The sequence below is a fragment of the Oncorhynchus gorbuscha genome, linkage group LG18 (genome assembly GCF_021184085.1).
Source record: "Oncorhynchus gorbuscha isolate QuinsamMale2020 ecotype Even-year linkage group LG18, OgorEven_v1.0, whole genome shotgun sequence".
NCBI lineage: Eukaryota > Metazoa > Chordata > Actinopteri > Salmoniformes > Salmonidae > Oncorhynchus > Oncorhynchus gorbuscha.
Genome location: NC_060190.1, coordinates 17,929,625 through 17,947,116, shown reverse-complemented (window position 1 = coordinate 17,947,116; position 17,492 = coordinate 17,929,625). Strand labels below are relative to the sequence as shown.

The following is a 17,492-nucleotide window of genomic DNA, read 5'->3' as shown; positions in this document are numbered from 1 at the left end:
GGTTTTTGCTCCAACTAGATAATTATTAGAAACAGGTGCGCTAGTTTAGGGTTGTAGTGCACTGCAATAGACGTACACTTGAGGGCCGCACCTTTGATTTTCTAGTTTTAAAATCAAGAGACTGACACATTGAATCCATACTGTACTTTATTCAGGTTAGTTGGCTCAGAATTTGCAACAGAGGCTGTTTACACAGGCAGCCCAATTCTGATCTCTTTTGTCAAATAATTGGGGGTAAATTCAGAGTTGGGCTGCTTGTGTAAACACAGCCTTAGAACCCTCTAACAGCTTTTGTATCCAACGGAAGCCTTGTGTTTGCATGGTATGCTGAACCACAACACTCATTAGGAGGACCATCCTATCCGTTTTAAGCTGATTTAAAATTACCCTGATTGCGGTAGTCTTTCTGAAGCTGCAGATAATTTATCTGAAATGGTGGATCACATAACTGTGGAATGGCACCCTGTGTCTTTCTTGCTCTGCAACAGTCCTAGGTATAGTTTGTTCTTGGCCTTGAGTCTCGTCTGTGTCCTGAAGGCCTTTAGTGGTCGAGGATGCGCAGGTTGCCAGATACAATCTTGTTCTCCAGCACCGCTCCGGCAGGAATATCAATCCTATCTCCGTGATTGGCAATAATGATGACAGTTCCCTGTGGAATGGATAGTGAGGAGGGGGTGTAGACAAATGTAACACACAAAACATCAACAGTTCGAGATGTCAAGCAAAACTAGCCCAGTATCAATTTTCTGTATTCCAAGTAAATACTATGCAATAGGAATGAGGTACCATTTCGGGTATGAAGCCTTTACCTTGAGAGAGACGTTCTTTCCGAAGGTGACGTCTCCTGAAACTGTCAGGTGATCCAGTTCTAGCATGTCTGGGATGCTCTCAAACCTCATCAGGAAGTCATGGACCTACAACCAGAACAGGTCACTTCTACTGTCAAGAACCTATTCAAACCATGAAATATGAATGACTACCTCCTTCAAAAAAGACCCACACAAATATATAAATCAAAATGTCTGCCATAATGACTCGACAAAATGCATTGAAATCTACATTTTGGTTCCATTACCTTGGTGAAAGAGCTGCCCAGCTTGACGTGTGGCGTGGAGGGGAACTCCCTCTTCTTGCTCATGGTGAGCGAGCCGGCATCCAGGCTGTAGAGGTTTGACATGACCAGCAGCAGGTCCGACGAGGTCTTGACGGGAAGGAAGCGGCTACGGGGCACGTTGACACCTAGGGCGTTGTCGAAGGCCTTGATCGCTGCGCCCACCGCTGTTTCTAACTGGATCACGTTCAGACCACCATCCAGCGTCTGGGGAGGAGGTAGTTGAAGGGTAATTGGTGCTAATGTTCAGTGAGTTTGTGGCGGCTATTACAAAGTGATGCAAATCTAATTGTAGTTGAGTCACGAGGCCATGGTTGACTGCCATCTGAAAAATATTAATTCATATAAAATGGGATGGTTAAGATAATTTCAAAGGAAACCCTAAAACACATGGCTACGAACTAAACCCACTGTAGATACAGATACCAGAATATTAAGGCTCTCCTTTCATCCGTCCTCTCACCTTGGGGTTGACGATGATCTCCATGTCCATGGCGTTCTGCTCGTGCAGCCTCTTAATGGCGGCCAGGGAGATCCACAGGTTGTTGGTGTTGAAGATCTTGAACTTCGTGACCGACTTGAACTCGTCCACGTGGGCTTTGGGCACCTGGGCAATCTCCAGCAGACGCAGCTTGTCGTCGTACTGGATCAGCGTGCCACCCTGCGGAGGAGATTGAGAGGCGTGGCAGAAACCATGAGCAGTCAGGAAATGATAGGCTGTATGCCATTTTACATTGCGGTACAATATATGGATCATACAGTTGTAGGGAAGTCACTTTCATCATGATCTTTTCATCTTCTACCATTGTTGCTTTATCACTTAACGGTCTTAAATCTTTAGCCCCAAGGTCCCCAAATACTGCCGAGGTGAGGACTGACATTCAGCGACAGTAACAATTTAATGAACCACCAGGGAGAAAAGAGAACCGGCAGTACCCCTTGCCTGCTTCCAGCTAGCACACAAATCTCTGCTCACCTTGACATCTGCGCGGGTCTTGTCCGTCACCTCCATGATGAACTCGCAGCGCTTGTCTTTGGGCTGCGTCATCAGGTGGTTGAGGATGAACAGGTCCACGGTGGCGCCCAGGTTGTCTATGTTGGACACGAAGATGTACTCCTTGCCCGCGGCGATCAGCTGGTCCAGCAGGCCGGAGTTGTAAAAGCTGGCGTAGATGTCTCCGTGGCCGGGCGGGTACCAGGCGTCGCAGTGGTCGCCGTGCATTCCCAGGTCCTTAGCCACAGGCAGCAGGGACTCCTTGTTGATCCTCGGGTATCTAGAGGGGCAGGAGGAGAGTTTTAATGTTATTTACCTTTATCTATACAGGTAAGTCAATGAGAACTGATTCTTATTTACAATGACAACCTGTCAAGTGAGGTAGAGGTGAGAAGAGCGGGAAATGGAGAGTGGAAGAGCGATGGATGGGTGTAAAAAGGAGAGGATGTTCAGGAAAGAGTTAAGGGGGATCGTAATAGAACAGGATCATGTCCAGTACAGAGAAAATGGAATGTACCTGAACTTGTTCAAGAGCAACGCTCATTAGGATTTTACATTGCAAAAACGCTTTAAAACAGTGTGCCCTGCTGAACACAACCCATGTGTATATTTCTGTAGGCGCGGACGTCTGTGTGTGTGTTACCTGCTCTGGTTGAACGTGTGGATGTGCACCCGGTGGTGTGTGTACTTCTGCAGGATCTTCTTAGTGTCCTCGTCTGTGTTGAAGGAGTTCATGAGAACCAGAGGCACGTCCACGTTGAATGTCTTGTTTAAGTGCTGAGAGGGAGAGGCATTTTTACAACTGGAGTTTGGCTCCCAAATAGTTTGTCATTCCGTCATAAATGATGTTGAATGTAGAAATAGGAATATCTAGTACTACAATAACTAGCTCTAGTTAACATTCTGGCATCTTTTAAGTGTTATGTTCACTCGGACCAAAAAAATGGTACAGTACAGTATCCTCTACCTCTATTTGATGGACAGTGAGGTCCAGGAAGGTGTTCTCATTGCGGACACTAATGACACTCTTGGGGCCCTTGCAGCCCATGCTGGTGCCAAGGCCTCCGTTGAGCTTGACCACCACCAGCTTGTTGAGGCTGGCCGCCACGCTGTCCGGTAGCACCTGGGCCTTGATCTTGTCATAGGGGTGGATCTGCAACAGAAAGGGAAAGAAGTACAGGTCAGAGGTCAGATACTAGGAGTAGCCTGAAGATGTATCACTTGCCCAGAAATGTATAGCTGTTTAAACGCAGACTGGCAATGTTGAGAACACTTCAGTGCAGGCCACACGTTCCTCCACTAACAATGTAGTGAGTAAGTTACACAGAAATGACAGAAATTGATGGATTCTATTAAACAATGGGGAGGGTCCAGATATATCAGTTTAGGCTACAGGAATGTGTTGCGGTTTGGTCGTTGTCAATAAAATAATTCACCTGTCCAACGGGTTGACCACAGAAGACTCAACTTGCCGACTGCTCAGTTCACTTACCACAGGCAACCTTTTATATCAATCCTTGATGTTGGATCTTCAGTTCAGCAGTTAACAGCTTGGGGGCAGTATTGAAGTTGCTCAAGGTAGGGTGAGGGGGGGGGGTGGAGTGCTCTGTTTTGGAGGGTTGGAGAGGAGGAGGGAGCTGGCATCACTCCAAACTCCTATTACGCAACAGTGCTACTCAGTGAAGCCATGGCAACAGCTGTCAAAACCCAGAGCGGTGGAGCTAAAGTACATCCTCACACAGAGACTGAGGGGAGAACATAACACCCCTGCAGAAAATGCCTACATAATTGAAAAGGGCAAACTGTTAATATGGTATGTTTTACTGTGAGCTGAATACAGTAAGCTGGATGGGGTATAGTCAGACTTTGTGGGTATAATTAACCATTTGAATGTCCTTTCCTGTACTTCCAGTCATTTAGAATACTTCCCAGGGGACAAGGAACAGGCCCTCTGGCCTTTACTGGCCCCGCTGTTGGCAAATGGAAAAATGACACGTCCTTTTTGTCCTCTTGTGTTGTACAAGGAGTAAATATAGTGTGTGTGTCACACTCAAGACCTCAACTTCTACGCAATCCGTTACACTGCCTTCAACACACATACAGACACACCTCCTTACTTTACCTCCCATCACCATCCTCCTCACATGCATAGACAGACGGAGGAGGGTGCGAGGACACCTCCTGCTCAACGTTTCAACACACTTCCTGCACCGTCGGAGGGAGGCTACCCTTTCAGAGTTGGCATGGTAACAGGCAGCCAGGCCTCATCCTCTTCCTTACTGCTCACACCTTCATGGGACGAACCATTGAGACGAGAGTGTGACCATGAAGGAATTCAAACCATGAAGGAATCCTCACAGTATATTGACAATGTCTTCCCGCAGATACACCCACAATAGGCCATTTCAAAGCTATCCTATAATTTGATATCCCAATGCTATGGGCAGTGTTCTCCAGGACCAGACAGATTAGGAGAAAGCCTAGTCCTTTACTAAAAAAAAGGCTTACATTCTGGGAAACGTGCCCTATAGGCTACAGAGGAGGCAGGCTATGCACTTCTCTCAACAAACCCCATGTATTGTTTCACAGTGTGTACTGTATTCAGTGTGTGTGGACTATTGGAAAATACACAAAGCAACGTGTAAGACACTTGTTAGGTGGTAGAGGGTTCAAAACCCTTTTATAGTTCAACCACTAGGCTGATTCTCACCACAACTATAGCCCCTTTTAAATGAATAGGAGTCTGGAGAGCCAGGTCATTCTATTTCCCTCAAGACATACAGGCTAAAATAAAATTCAATAAGGATTCTTAAATAGCTGACCTTTAGCTGCAAAAAATATATATTTTAAACAACATTTAGGCTAAATCTTCATGTTGGTCACCATTTTGACATGACCAAAGACTGACCCAAGCTCTACAATATCCAAGATCTCACAACTCTCATGTCAGAAAGTCAAATCAAGATTAAATATCATTAAATGCCATATTACAACCTATGTGTTGTGATAATTGCGTTGTTTGCTCTATAACCTGTTAGTTCATATTCCTTGCGAACGTGATACAAAAGTATGTGGACACCCAATCAAATGAGTGGATTTGGCTATTTCGGACACATCTGTTGCTGACAGTTGTATAGAAATCGAGCACAGGGGCACAATTTATGGTTGGATCAGAATCGCCGTTATAATCATTGGCCAGTACGGAGAATTAAGTCAAGTCCAAATCTACCATCCATGGCTAATTTACACTGAACAGAAATATAAAAACGCAACATGTAAAGTGTTGGTCTCATGTTTAATGAGCTGAAATAAAACCTTAGACATTTTCCATATGTACAAAATGCTTCTGTCAAATTTTGTGGAAAAATGTGTTTACATTCCTGTTAGTGATCATTTATCCTTTGCCAAGATAATCCATCCACCTGACAGGTGTGGCATATCAAGAAGCTGATTAAACAGCATAATCATTGCACAAAAGAAAAGGCCACTCTAAAATGTGCAGTTGTGTCACAACAAAATGCCACAGATCTCCCCAGTATTGAGGGAGTGTGTAATTGGCATGCTGATTGCAGGAATGTCCACCAGAGCATTTGCCAGAGAATTTAATGTTAATTAATCAACCATAAGCCACCTCCAACTTCATTTTAGAGAATTTGGCAGTACGTCCAACCAGCCTCACAACTGCAGACCACGTGTAACCACGCCAGCCCAGGACCTCCACATCCGGCTTCTTCACCTGCAGGATCGTCTGAGACCAGCCAGATGATCCTGAGGAGTATTTCTGTCTGTAATTAAAGCCCTTTTGTGGTGAAAAACACATTCTGATTGACAGGTCCTGCCTCCCGAGTGGGTGAGCCTATGCCCTCCCAGGCCCACCCATGGTTGTGCCCCTGCCCATTCATGTAAAATCCATAGATTAGGGCCTAATTTATTTCTAATTCTTTATATGAACTGTAACTCAGTAAAATTGTGGCACGTTGCGTTTATTTTTGTTCAGTATAGAATTTTAGCTAACAACAACGAGATGCAACAATTCAAGTTGTTTCTGCCAATGACATATTGCTCTTGATGTGATTGGAGTGAAGCAAGTTCCAAATGGAATTCCCTTGACACTCTTTTTGGTGCACCAGGACCATTCACAGTTGAGTTCGCTGATTGGCTATTATTTTATAGTTTTGTTTTGTTTTTTAATCAAGGGAGGCCAAATGTTCACTGGCTTCGCTGGCATTCAATGCTACGGGCAGCAACAATGTCATACTCTTTTTGACCAGACAACATCGGATAGATAGATTGTCTACACAGAGACAGAGGGGCATTGTTTTGCTCGCTCGGATGCTTTTTCTGGTGAGATACATTTCAGACTCTTGCGAATTGAAGAACATTTTGGTAAAACATTTTGGTGCGCCTGGCTTCCCTTGGCATCCATGAATACGCACCACTGGGGAAGATACCAGTATTGCGATATTCTTTCCATGGCAAACATTAAAACACAACAGAACAAACACTTTGGCCCTTTAAAACCTGCTGTATGTAGAATATTGTGTGTTATAGCTTGAAAAATAAATACTTGTGACTCTGGAGGACAATATAATGTTTGTTTCCAACATTAGGGTCGTTTTCCTAAAGAATTTAAATATGCTTTTTGTTTTGTTTCCTTGCCACGATACTGCTATCGTCCCAGGCCCTAATCAAGATATCTCAAGAGTATCAAAAGATCAAGAGAGAAGTAACCAAATGGTTTTCTGATTACTAATTCCATCACCATGAACATTTTGCTCTCGAAGACATACCAATGTTTCTTACCTTATGGGGGATCCTTCCCAACACACAATAGTCTCTCATGGCTCTGTTGGAGTCAAGACCACACAGCGTCTGAAGGTGTGGGTTCACCATCGTCAGTCATAACCCAGCACCATAAGATGCGTTTACCAAAGTCTGGGCTATTGAGGTGAAGTGCCATTACTCTCAACAACAAAAAGAGATTACTTTCATTGTGAGTTACGTAGTTCCCTTTACAAAGACAAAACCAAAACCAACCACCATTCATTGAAACTGAATTTTAGAAAATGTGATGAGCAAGGCTTCCTGTGTAGTCTTTCAAGAGAATTTCAGTCGCTCAAACTCATAAGGGTTGAGATAATCCATGGGTTTTCTGGGGATCTAACAGAGTTTATTCATGAACCAAATGTGGTTTGGGCCAAAGTAATACAGTCTGGCAACAGACTGGACTAGATTTAGAGAAGTGAAACAGCACTTATTTATAAGGCAAAGAAAGAGTTTTACTAGAGTGAAACAGAAAAGAACCAGAATAATCTCTTTAGAATGTGGAAAACTATCAAATCAAAAGTGTATAGGTTGATGGTACAATGTCTGAAATGCTTCCTATAAATACTGTAGTGCCACAAGGTTCCATACTTGGGTCGTTATTATTCACTAGGCTACTCAAAATGTAGGGTTCATTCCATGCACTTAGCTAGCCGACAAAGCATTAGAACAACTAAATATTGAGAATGCAAACTCAGAGGTGCATTTTCAGGCTTCCTAGCAGCCATGGACTTCAAACAGTCAATCTCTGCAAAACAAGCAATATTGACCTAAGAGCAAAAGCTTTGCGTTTTGCAGATACTGTGTGTCCTTGGCGATGAAGCGATTACATAACTGGGAGGGAATGGAGAATCTGGTAGAGAAGCAGACGGTATCTATCGGGACCTGTGTCTATGTCACAAGTGGGGAACGAGTCCAGATCCGGTTTCAAGTTCCTTACTCCTAGCCTTATGGTCGTGACCATGAATCACGTCCCAAAACAAGACGGTCTTAAGACGGTCCTAGAATGAGGTTGCTAGAGCAGATAAGCCTACACACCCACGAGGTGGGTTCGGGGCAGGGTAAGCCAAATATCACCCCAGGCCAGAATCCTGCTCCCTCAAGGCTGTGCTTTCGAATGCTGGAGAGGTCAGGCTATTTATAAGGTAACCTATGAGCTGGGGGTTATTTCAGGAAGGTGGGGGTGTCAGGCTCTCAGAGATACTGAAATGTCACCCAGGTGATAAATAGCTGGCTGGCTTTGACCCATAGCTACACACTCTGTTCTTGGATCTGGTTACCTCGTTTCAGTTCTGTTGGTGCGGGGTGCTTGTTTCCATACCCTACTACGTACTCATTATAATCTGTGGGCTTCACGAGCTTGGGAATGTAGACTCACAAACAAGTGTGTGCATCTATATACCAACTGGATGTAGCCTTCCTGCATGTGGCCTAAGTGTTCCATGGGTCAGTGGTTCCAGCCCAGGTCTCCCTGAAACGCCCCCCTCCTTCCTTTAACGGAGTCTACCTCCTGTCACCGCAGGCGCACTCTCTTGACCAGCACTACTCAAAACGCTACATTCTTCGACATTTAGACTCGGGGGGGGGGAGAGCCCACGCCCCAGTGACCCTTAAGCTGTAACACTCCCTCTCTGACTGGAGCCTCACATGTTCCAGTCAGCTGGGAGAGGATGGGGACGTAGACCATGTGGAGGGCTTGGTGTTCTGGCGCCTGGCTCCCGTCCCAGTGGAGGAAACCCAACACTGGGCTTTCTGTCCCAGACTCTCCCCTGGTATGCTGCAGGACGACAGGACCACAACATTCTGCCCCCATAGAGCCAGTGTCACATGACAGCCACTACAGCTCTCATGTTCAGTTCAAAGGGGCCGCATCTATCTGCTCAGATGTTCATTGTAGAAGAGGGCTTTGGCCTACAGATCTAATCTCACCCAACATACACATAGAGATGCTACACTCAAAACAGTGTTTCTGAGACCCTAGTTTGTGGACTAGCACTAAATATGCAACAAAGACTTTATTCAAAATAAAAGAAACTACAGGTCAGATAATCCCTTTTTGTACAAGAGGGTCTACACCTGCAGAAACAATGGATTTCCAATGGTAAGGAAGGGAACCATTTTTAGACACAGGCTGATCTGTATGACAATGTTTTGTCATTTCTTGTGCAAATAACGAATGCCTGAGCTTTAAAACCAAGGTTAAAACCAAACTACTCACCAGATCCTCTGGGGGCTTGTGGATCTTGTCCCATTTCACAGAGGGTCCTTTCACCTGGAGGAATCTGTGGAAGAGGTTCTTAAAACCCTCAAAGTCCTTTTTGGAAATCTGAAATAGAAAGTGCCTAGGATCAGACTCTGCATGGACGCAAATGATCAAGATCCACATTATTGATACATTATAGCATCCAATTCACACGCAGAACATAGCTTGATAAAAATACTGACACGATTGAAATTGTAACATTACTAAAGCCTAAATCAGTGTCTCCCAAACCTCTAGTAACTTTAGCCATCTCCACTTAATTGATGTATTCCAGAACCAGCACACCTGATTCAACTAATAAAAGGCTTGATTTTTGGGGGGGTAATTAGTTTGTTTTTACACTCATATAGCAGTCAACACAAATCCATAAGCATACCAAATATGAATGGACATGAGCAACATTTTTCATTTACAAAAATCTAAATAAATAATGTCCTGTGGTCTTGAAGAGAATAATTAATCAACGAGCAGAAATATGGGATTGGTAAACTAGACTTTGGTAGTCAGTTTGTTTTGGCTGTAGGTGTTCCTGCCCGTCACTGTGATTCAGTCAGGGGTTAGCCAGTCTAGGAATTGAGATTTTAGGAGGCTGATGGCGAAGTCAGTGTAGAGTTGTCTGTCTTTCATGAAGCCGGGTTACGGACAGAGTCTGAAGTGCCTCAGTATAACTGGATTATCCTCCTAGGATGGTGCGGCATACCCTCTTCTGAATACGCTCCAGGTCACCAGACTGGGCCTGGTTCAGTGAGCTGTGTCAAGCCGGAGCGCAATATTCCAGGGTGGGGCATCTGTAGTCGGTCTAAATGCAAACCAGGTCTTCCTGTGGCACATGGAACCTTTTAAGGAGGCGAAGGACAAAACGTTTTCTGTTGCTCTTGGTTACCATAGTAGCAAACTGCTTGCCCAATTGTAAGTCTTTCTGTACCATTAGCTCTAAAAAAGTGTTCACACTATCACACGCTTTGATCTCCTGGCCCTCGATCCAGAAAGGGTATGGGACCAGATTTAGATCGTCAACATATTTCCACCTACTTTCGACATCCCGGGCTTTGCTGTCAATGGCTGAAAGGAAGATGAGAGGACCCAGAAGAGTTCCTTGAGCCACATCTCCTGTCAGCCTGATAATTAGTAAAACATTTGAGTCAGGTGTGCTTGTACTGGAATAGAGTACCACAGTATGAGTCATAAAACCTAATGGTCAAACAGGGACATGGTGTTATTAACCGTGTAAATCTCTAGGACAAGGTGACTTTGTCAATATATTTGCCTGTATTTACCCCCCAAAAATGAAATGCTAATTAGCTGCCAATTTGGCTATCATAAAGAACTACCAATGACATGATCTGGACGAGACTGCCGAATCGAGGCAAGGGTAAGAATCTCTGGATGAAGTATCTAATAATGTTAGCAATGAATAAATTGGCTACATTTCTTTAAAAATGGACAATTCTGTGAAATGTCTTGTGCAAGTTTTGAATTGATACAATAACTGTTAGCAAAGGTGTCAGCTAGAGATGACTTGCAGGAGCTTGCAGGGATTTGAAGTTTGGCATGATGTCTACTTTGGTGCAAATTATCATTCTTGATTTTGGGGGGGTAAATCCTACTACACCGGCTCTGACGCTCGTCGGATGTGGCAGTGCTTGAAAACTATTACAGACTACAAAGGGAAACCCAGACGCGAGCTGCCCAGTGAAGCAACCCTACCAGACGAGCTAAATGCCTTTAATGCTCGCTTCGAGGCAAGCAACACGGAAGCATGCACGAGAGCACAAGCTGTTCCGACGACTGTGTGATAACACTCTCGGTAGCCGATGTGAGCAAGACCTTAAAACAGGTCAACATTCACAATGCCGCTGGGCCAGACTGATTATAAGGACGTGTACTCAAAGCATGCACGGACCAACTGGCAAGTGTCTTCACTGACATTTTCAACCTCTCCCTGACCGAGTCTGTAATACCTACATGTTTCAAGCAGACCACCATAGTCCCTGTGCCCAAGGAAGCAAAGGTAACCTGCATAAATGATTACTGCCCCGTAGCACTCACATCGGTAGCCATGACGTGCTTTGAAAGGCTGGTCATGGCTCACATCAACAAAATCCTCCCCGGATACACTAGACCCACTCCAACTCTCATACTGTCCCAACAGATCCACAGATAACGCAATCTCAAATCACACTCCACACTGCCCTTTCCCACCTGGACAAAAGGAACACCTATGTGAGAATGCTGTTCTTTGACTAAAGCTCAGCGTTCCACACCATAGTGCCCATGAAGCTCATCACTAAGCTAAGGACCCTTGGACTAAACACCTCCCTCTGCAACTGGATCCTGGACTTCCTGACGGGAAGTCCCCCCCCGGTGGAAATGGGTAGGCAACAACATTTACATTTACATTTAAGTCATTTAGCAGACGCTCTTATCCAGAGCGACTTACAAATTGGTGCATTCACCTTATGACATCCAGTGGAACAGTCACTTTACAATAGTGCATCTAAAACTTAAGGGGGGGGTGAGAGGGATTACTTATCCTATCCTAGGTATTCCTTAAAGAGGTGGGGTTTCAGGTGTCTCCGGCGGAAGGTGGTGATTGACTCCGCTAATCCTCAACACTGGGGCCCCTGAGAGGTGTGTACTTAGTCCCCTACTGTACTCCCTGTTCACCCACGACTGCGTGGCCTAACATGGCTCCAGCACCATAATTAAGTTTGCTGATGACACAACAGTGGTAGTTAGGCCTGATCACCGACAACGATGAGACAGCCTATAGGAAGGAGGTCAGAGACTTGGCAGCGTGGTGCCAGGACAACAACCTCTCCCTCAAAGTGAGCAAGACAAAGGAGTTGATCATGGACTACAGGAAAAGGCGGCCGAATAGGCCCCCCATTAACATCGACGGGGCTGTAATGGAGCTGGTTGAGAGTTTCAGGTTCCTTGGTGTCCACATCACCAACTAACTATCATCTCCACAAAGGAGCCTGAAAAGATTTGCCATGGGTCCCCAAAGTTTTACAGCTGCACCGTCGAGAGCATCCTGACCGGTTGCATCAGACCGTAAGGCGCGACAGCGGGTAGTACGTACGGCCCAGTACATCACTGGGGCCTAGCTTCCTGCCACCCAGTTCCTATATAATAGGCGGTGTCAGAGGAAAGCCCCAAACAATTGTCAGAGACTCCAGTCACCCAAGTCATACACTGTTCTCTGCTACCGCTCGGCAAGCGGACCCCTTTTTCCATTTTTGCCTAAAAATACATACCCAAATCTAACTGCCTGTAGCTCAGGACCTGAAGCAAGGATATGCATATTTTTGATACCCTTTGAAAGGTAACACTTTGAAGTTTGTCGAAATGTGAAAGGAATGTAGGAGAATAACACATTAGATCTGGTAAAAGATAATATAAAGAAAATAAAACAACTTTTTTTTTACCATCATCTTTGAAATGCAAAAGAAAGGCCAATATATGAAGAGGCATAATTTAGATTGTGACCACTAGATGGCAGCAGTGTATGTGCAACGTTTTAGAGGTTTAGACTGATCCAATGAACCATTGCATTTATGTTCAAACTTTTGTATCAAGATGTGCCTAATTGGTTTATTGATAACTTTCAGTTCATAACTGTGCACTCTCCTCAAACAATAGCATGGTATTATTTCACTGTTATATCTACTGTAAATTGGACAGTGAAGTTAGCTTAAATTTTTGTTAATCTTTCTGCCAATATCAGATATGTCTATGTCCTGAGAAATGTTCTTGTTACTTACAACATCATGCTAATCGCATTAGCCTACGTTAGCTCAACCATCCCGCGGGAGACCCACCGATCCTGTATATGTTCACAGCATCTAACCCCAAGCAATAAGATTGCTGAACAATTAATAAAATGGCCACCGGACTATTTACATTGACACCCCCGCCTCACCAATCCAATAATAACATACACAGTTAAATACTTTTTGATGTGTCATATAGGCTACATCTGAACTCAATATTTGTATTACAAATGATGTGCATCATTATTTCTCTAGTCTGTTGATGCAGTCTGTTTGGTGAAGCATAGACTTTCATCATTTCCTGCCCACTCCCTATAATCAAAGCATTCTGCCCGCAACCCTCCTTTTTGACCTTTGCTTAATGGCTTTCATGTACGTTACAGTTCAGTGTGTTCTAAATGCCCCCATTGGTATAATCATAGAACTCCCACCTAGCCCATCTCACTGTTCGTTCCTAAACCCTCCGGTCTCCTCAGTGGGTTTTAATTGCCTTTTCTCCCCCCTCCGCAGTCTAACTTTAATGTGTTGTGTTTGAAGTGAAACGAGGAGCAGAGTAAAAAATGAACCACTTACTCTACAGAGCGATAATGCTTATCTTGTAAGCTTTGCCATCGTGCCAATGCTTTAGTTAGCAGTAGCAATGCTAACTGCATACAAACTGTTTGCTAAGCAGGGAGAATTGTCTTTCCAGTTTCTGGTCATATGCGTTGTGCACTGTGCTTGTTGGATGGCATGGTAATAGCTGATGCTTTTGTAAGGTGAGGGCTCAGTGGTGATGAAAAGTGACAATGATTTCTGTGGGAATGTATGGCCTACATCATATAGAGAAGGGGTTTAAAAGCAAGCCTGCTGGGGCTTAAAGTAAACAAGGGAGAAAAGAGTGGGGAGGTGAAAAGATGGGGAGAGGAGCAGAAAGAGGTAGAAAGAGCGTGCAAAGAGCGTGCATCTGTGTTTGACCCATTGAGAGAGACGCAGGTCATTCACCATCCTGTTGCCCTGCTGGACTGAGTTCTGGATGGGTAAGACATTTCCTCACTCCTCCAAAACAACCACCCTAGATACACAAACATGCACCAGGTACTCTCGCTCCAAACTCCTAAACCCCAGGCCCACCTCCTGTTCAGCCCCCTTGACTGTGGTCAGCAGCTTCTCCAGCTCTTTGTGCATGGAGGTCTCATGCTGAAGCCGCAGCTTCTCCTGAAACTCTGCCATCCCGGCTTTGCTGAGATCTGCCGGAGAAAGGAGAGAGAAAAAAAAGCAACAGAGGAGGTATTTCATCATTCAGTCTGCTTGAACAATTCAAAACAATCAAATAGTATGAGGCCAAAGGGGAGAGAGAGAAAAAAGGAGTTTGTTCATTCTGCAGGAACCATTCAAAACTATCAAAGACAGAAAATGGTCAGTTTAAAGATCAGTCAAAACCTTCTTGAAACAACTGCATGCCTGTGTTCTAACGAGCAAGGCAGCTTGTAGTCATTCATAAGCAAGCAAGCACATTATTTTACAATAAGTGAAATGGAACATGGTTACATATGATGCCATGCAAATGTCTACCCACATGCTGGCTTATTGGATCTATTTTAATGGACATCTAGCATTTTCTTCCGATGTCCATTATACCATGAACAAGTCAAGCCTATTGGGTCAATATTATCATATGTAAGTAATTTAGCAGACGTGCTTGTCCAGAGCGACTTACAGGAGCAATGAAGGTTGCTCAAGGGCACAAACAGATTTTTCACCAAGTATGCTCGGGGATTCGAACCAGCAACCTTTTGGTTACGTTCCTAACCAATGATAGCCTACCTGCCTCTCCATTATTGAACCAGTCAACTGTGGTTCATTCACCCTCTGTTCAACACAGGATGTATTATGTTAAGAAAATAATATAAAAATAGCAGCAACCCAGCTCTGGTTACAATTGACATGCAATTGTTCCAATTGACATTTTCACTCAAGATGAAAATATCCCCCACTAAGAGATTGGTTGCCTAATTTGGCAATTTCCAGTATTGCATAATACTGATGTGGTGAAATCTATAGCCTCAGTAGCCTAAATTCAAGATGGCATCAGAAGAAATAGATAGGTAAAAGGAATGCACTGCCTTTCAAAAAGTGAAAATAATTCCAAAATAAGAGAAGAGAAAAAGTGACTTACAGATTCATGGAAAATATAACTGTTTAAGAGCCATCAATAGCAGACAGGTACAGAAAACATACCTTCAAAAACAGACATCTTTTGACGTATGACAAAATATGTGCCAAGGAAGTTTATCCAAATAAGATCCCCAAAGTCTAGGCTATAGTCTTCAGTAATTTGCCAGAAAATATTACAATAAAAGATAAACGTCAATGACTTGACACCAGATACCAGTGACAGCCGCTCGCGCTTGAGAAAATATGAACTGCAGTCTCAATAAACAACGTACCAATCCATCAGTAAACCAGACACCACTCATCAGTTCAGATGTACTGTTCTCAGCTCTCCCACCTCTCTAGGGTTTCCACTAGATAGCACAGTCACAAAAGTCTAAATGGGCTACGTGGTCAACATTTCTGGAGAGGAAAAAAAAGTTTTTATTTTTAGTGTTAATTTAAGGATAGACACAAGGTTAGCAGTGTGGTTGAGGTTAGGTGTAAAATAGTATTCTAATAGAAATAGGCGGGGTTTTGGACTTCGTGGATATGGTAGTTAGTGACAAGCCCTCTTAGCATGGAACAATCGCTAAATGTCTCACTAACGGAATTAAGTTACACGCATAACGTTATTTGATAAGTGCTTGCCAGCTGATATGTCCGATGAATGTATATGTAGGCTACAGTGCCTTCAACTTTTAGCACAGCAGGCAGCCGAGAGAGTTAGGAATTAATATGGAGTTGATGTATTATGGAACACGCATCTCTGGTCGTATCCATACGTCACATTCGTGGGCAAAATATGTGACGTTAGATTTGCCCACATTTCCCCATAACGCAGTTCCTTGAATAGCATCATAGCCCTTCTATAGCATGGTTGGTCCTACCCCGCCGTTGATAAGCGGCTGTTTAGCACTCTGGCGTACGGTTCATACATTATTTGTATTGATTAATTTGACCCTGGGTTGACTTTAGCCACACGATGCGCTATCTTGGTTACATGCCACTGTACATTTGAAGACGAAGTGGCAGGGGCAGGTTAGCCATACTGCAGCAGCGGTAGCAACTAAGATATCCATGCCAGCAGCCAATTGTTTAGTTTATAAGGCTCTAGTAGTGCATTTACATCACACGCAACATGTTTCAAACGTAATTCATTGCATTGGCTACCCACCTGACGATAATTATTTTGATATCAATCCACCAAAGAACTCCAAGGTGCTTGGCTACTTTAGCGAGCTGGGTTTCGGCCTGTGAAACAAATTAACACTTTAAAAGGTACATTTTCACTGTCCTGAGGAGTATATTTATTTTTGACAGGCTTCTTGCAACGCCAAAGTAAAACCGGATATGTCGAAGATGGCTTCTTGCCAGGGCAAACGATTGGTGAGTTAGTGGCCAATCAAAACATGCGAAAATCCGCTTACCCAATCAGAATCTTGTTCACGAGGGTGGACCTGAGCTCTTCCAACTTGTATTTTTATAACAAAGGCTCTCCATCAAAAATAAAAAGCATAAATAAAATAAAATAATTTACGAATTACCTAATGCCTTTCAGATGGCAACTCTGCTGACTAATCTGAGTATTAGTCACCACCTTCTTCTCACCTATTTTTCCTTTTAATAGCCTTTTTTCCCCAAATATCTTTGAGCCTTAATCCACCCCTCCAAAGAGTCCCCAAACACACCCCAAACCTCAGTGGAGGCCTTCTGCTTTTGGGCCTGGTACCATGCTTTTTTAGGCCACCAGTCACCCTGGTTCTGGTGGTCAGCTGATGAGGGATGAGAGAAATCCTAAAAATACATCCATCTTGGTAGGAAAACTTTAATTCCAGAAATGCATTGGGCTCCCGAGTGGCACAGTGGTCTAAGGAACTGCATCTCAGTGCTGGAGGCGTCACTAGAGACACTGGTTTGAATCCAGGCTGTATCACAACAGTCCCTTAGGTCGACGTACAATTGGCCCAGTGTCGTCCTGGTTTGGCCGGTGTTGGCTGTCATTGAAAAAATAATTTGTTCTTAACTGACTTGCCTAGTTAAATTAAGGTTAAATCAAATGAAAATACAATAATGTATTTTTGTAATTTTATGTGATCTCTTCAAATAGTTCCCAAAAGCTTAGCCTATATAGTCTTTGATCGCCTTCTGTAATTCGTTAACAAATATTGGACATTCAATGAAAGATGGACATCAATGATTTGAGACTAGACACCAGTGACAGCCGTAATGCGCTGTGTTGTTAAAGGAACACTAAATATTATAAAATGTTTAAAATAATTCACATGTAATTGTAATTTAATAGGATCTCTATGTGAGAGACTGTGTCCATCTTCTCCTTGGAGTGTAGGAGTCCTCCGGACCCCCCTCTGCCTGCATAGCACAGCTCAC

At 43.9% G+C, this 17,492-nt stretch overlaps 1 protein-coding gene across 3 annotated transcripts; it reads right to left on the bottom strand.

Annotated features, from left to right (window-relative positions):
* Positions 1-134: 134 nt before the first annotated feature.
* On the bottom strand, positions 135-16,453 carry LOC124002469 (UTP--glucose-1-phosphate uridylyltransferase-like). Of its 3 annotated transcripts, none has more exons than XM_046309884.1 (10): positions 16,279-16,453; positions 14,082-14,197; positions 9,148-9,255; positions 3,073-3,258; positions 2,749-2,882; positions 2,088-2,385; positions 1,575-1,772; positions 1,076-1,318; positions 810-914; positions 135-649 (listed from the first exon to the last, which is right to left on the bottom strand). In XM_046309884.1, the coding sequence occupies exons 2-10, from the start codon at positions 14,178-14,180 to the stop codon at positions 542-544; spliced, it is 1,479 nt and encodes a 492-aa protein (XP_046165840.1). In that variant the 5' UTR covers positions 14,181-14,197; positions 16,279-16,453; the 3' UTR covers positions 135-541. The 3 variants fall into 3 exon arrangements, with proteins under 3 accessions (XP_046165840.1, XP_046165841.1, XP_046165839.1); XM_046309885.1 differs by lacking the exon at positions 16,279-16,453 and adding an exon at positions 15,398-15,538; XM_046309883.1 differs by lacking the exon at positions 16,279-16,453 and adding an exon at positions 15,189-15,391.
* Between the last annotated feature and the right edge of the window lie 1,039 nt (positions 16,454-17,492).

Bases quoted from the DNA above. Each gene is read 5' to 3' on its own strand.
- LOC124002469 (XM_046309883.1), bottom strand. The intron at 9,256-14,081 runs GTGGGCCTGGGG...TTTCTATTTCAG, and splicing joins TCAAGGGGGCTGAACAGGAG to ATTTCCAAAAAGGACTTTGA. The intron at 915-1,075 runs GTAATGGAACCA...TTCTGGTTGTAG, and splicing joins TGGGCAGCTCTTTCACCAAG to GTCCATGACTTCCTGATGAG.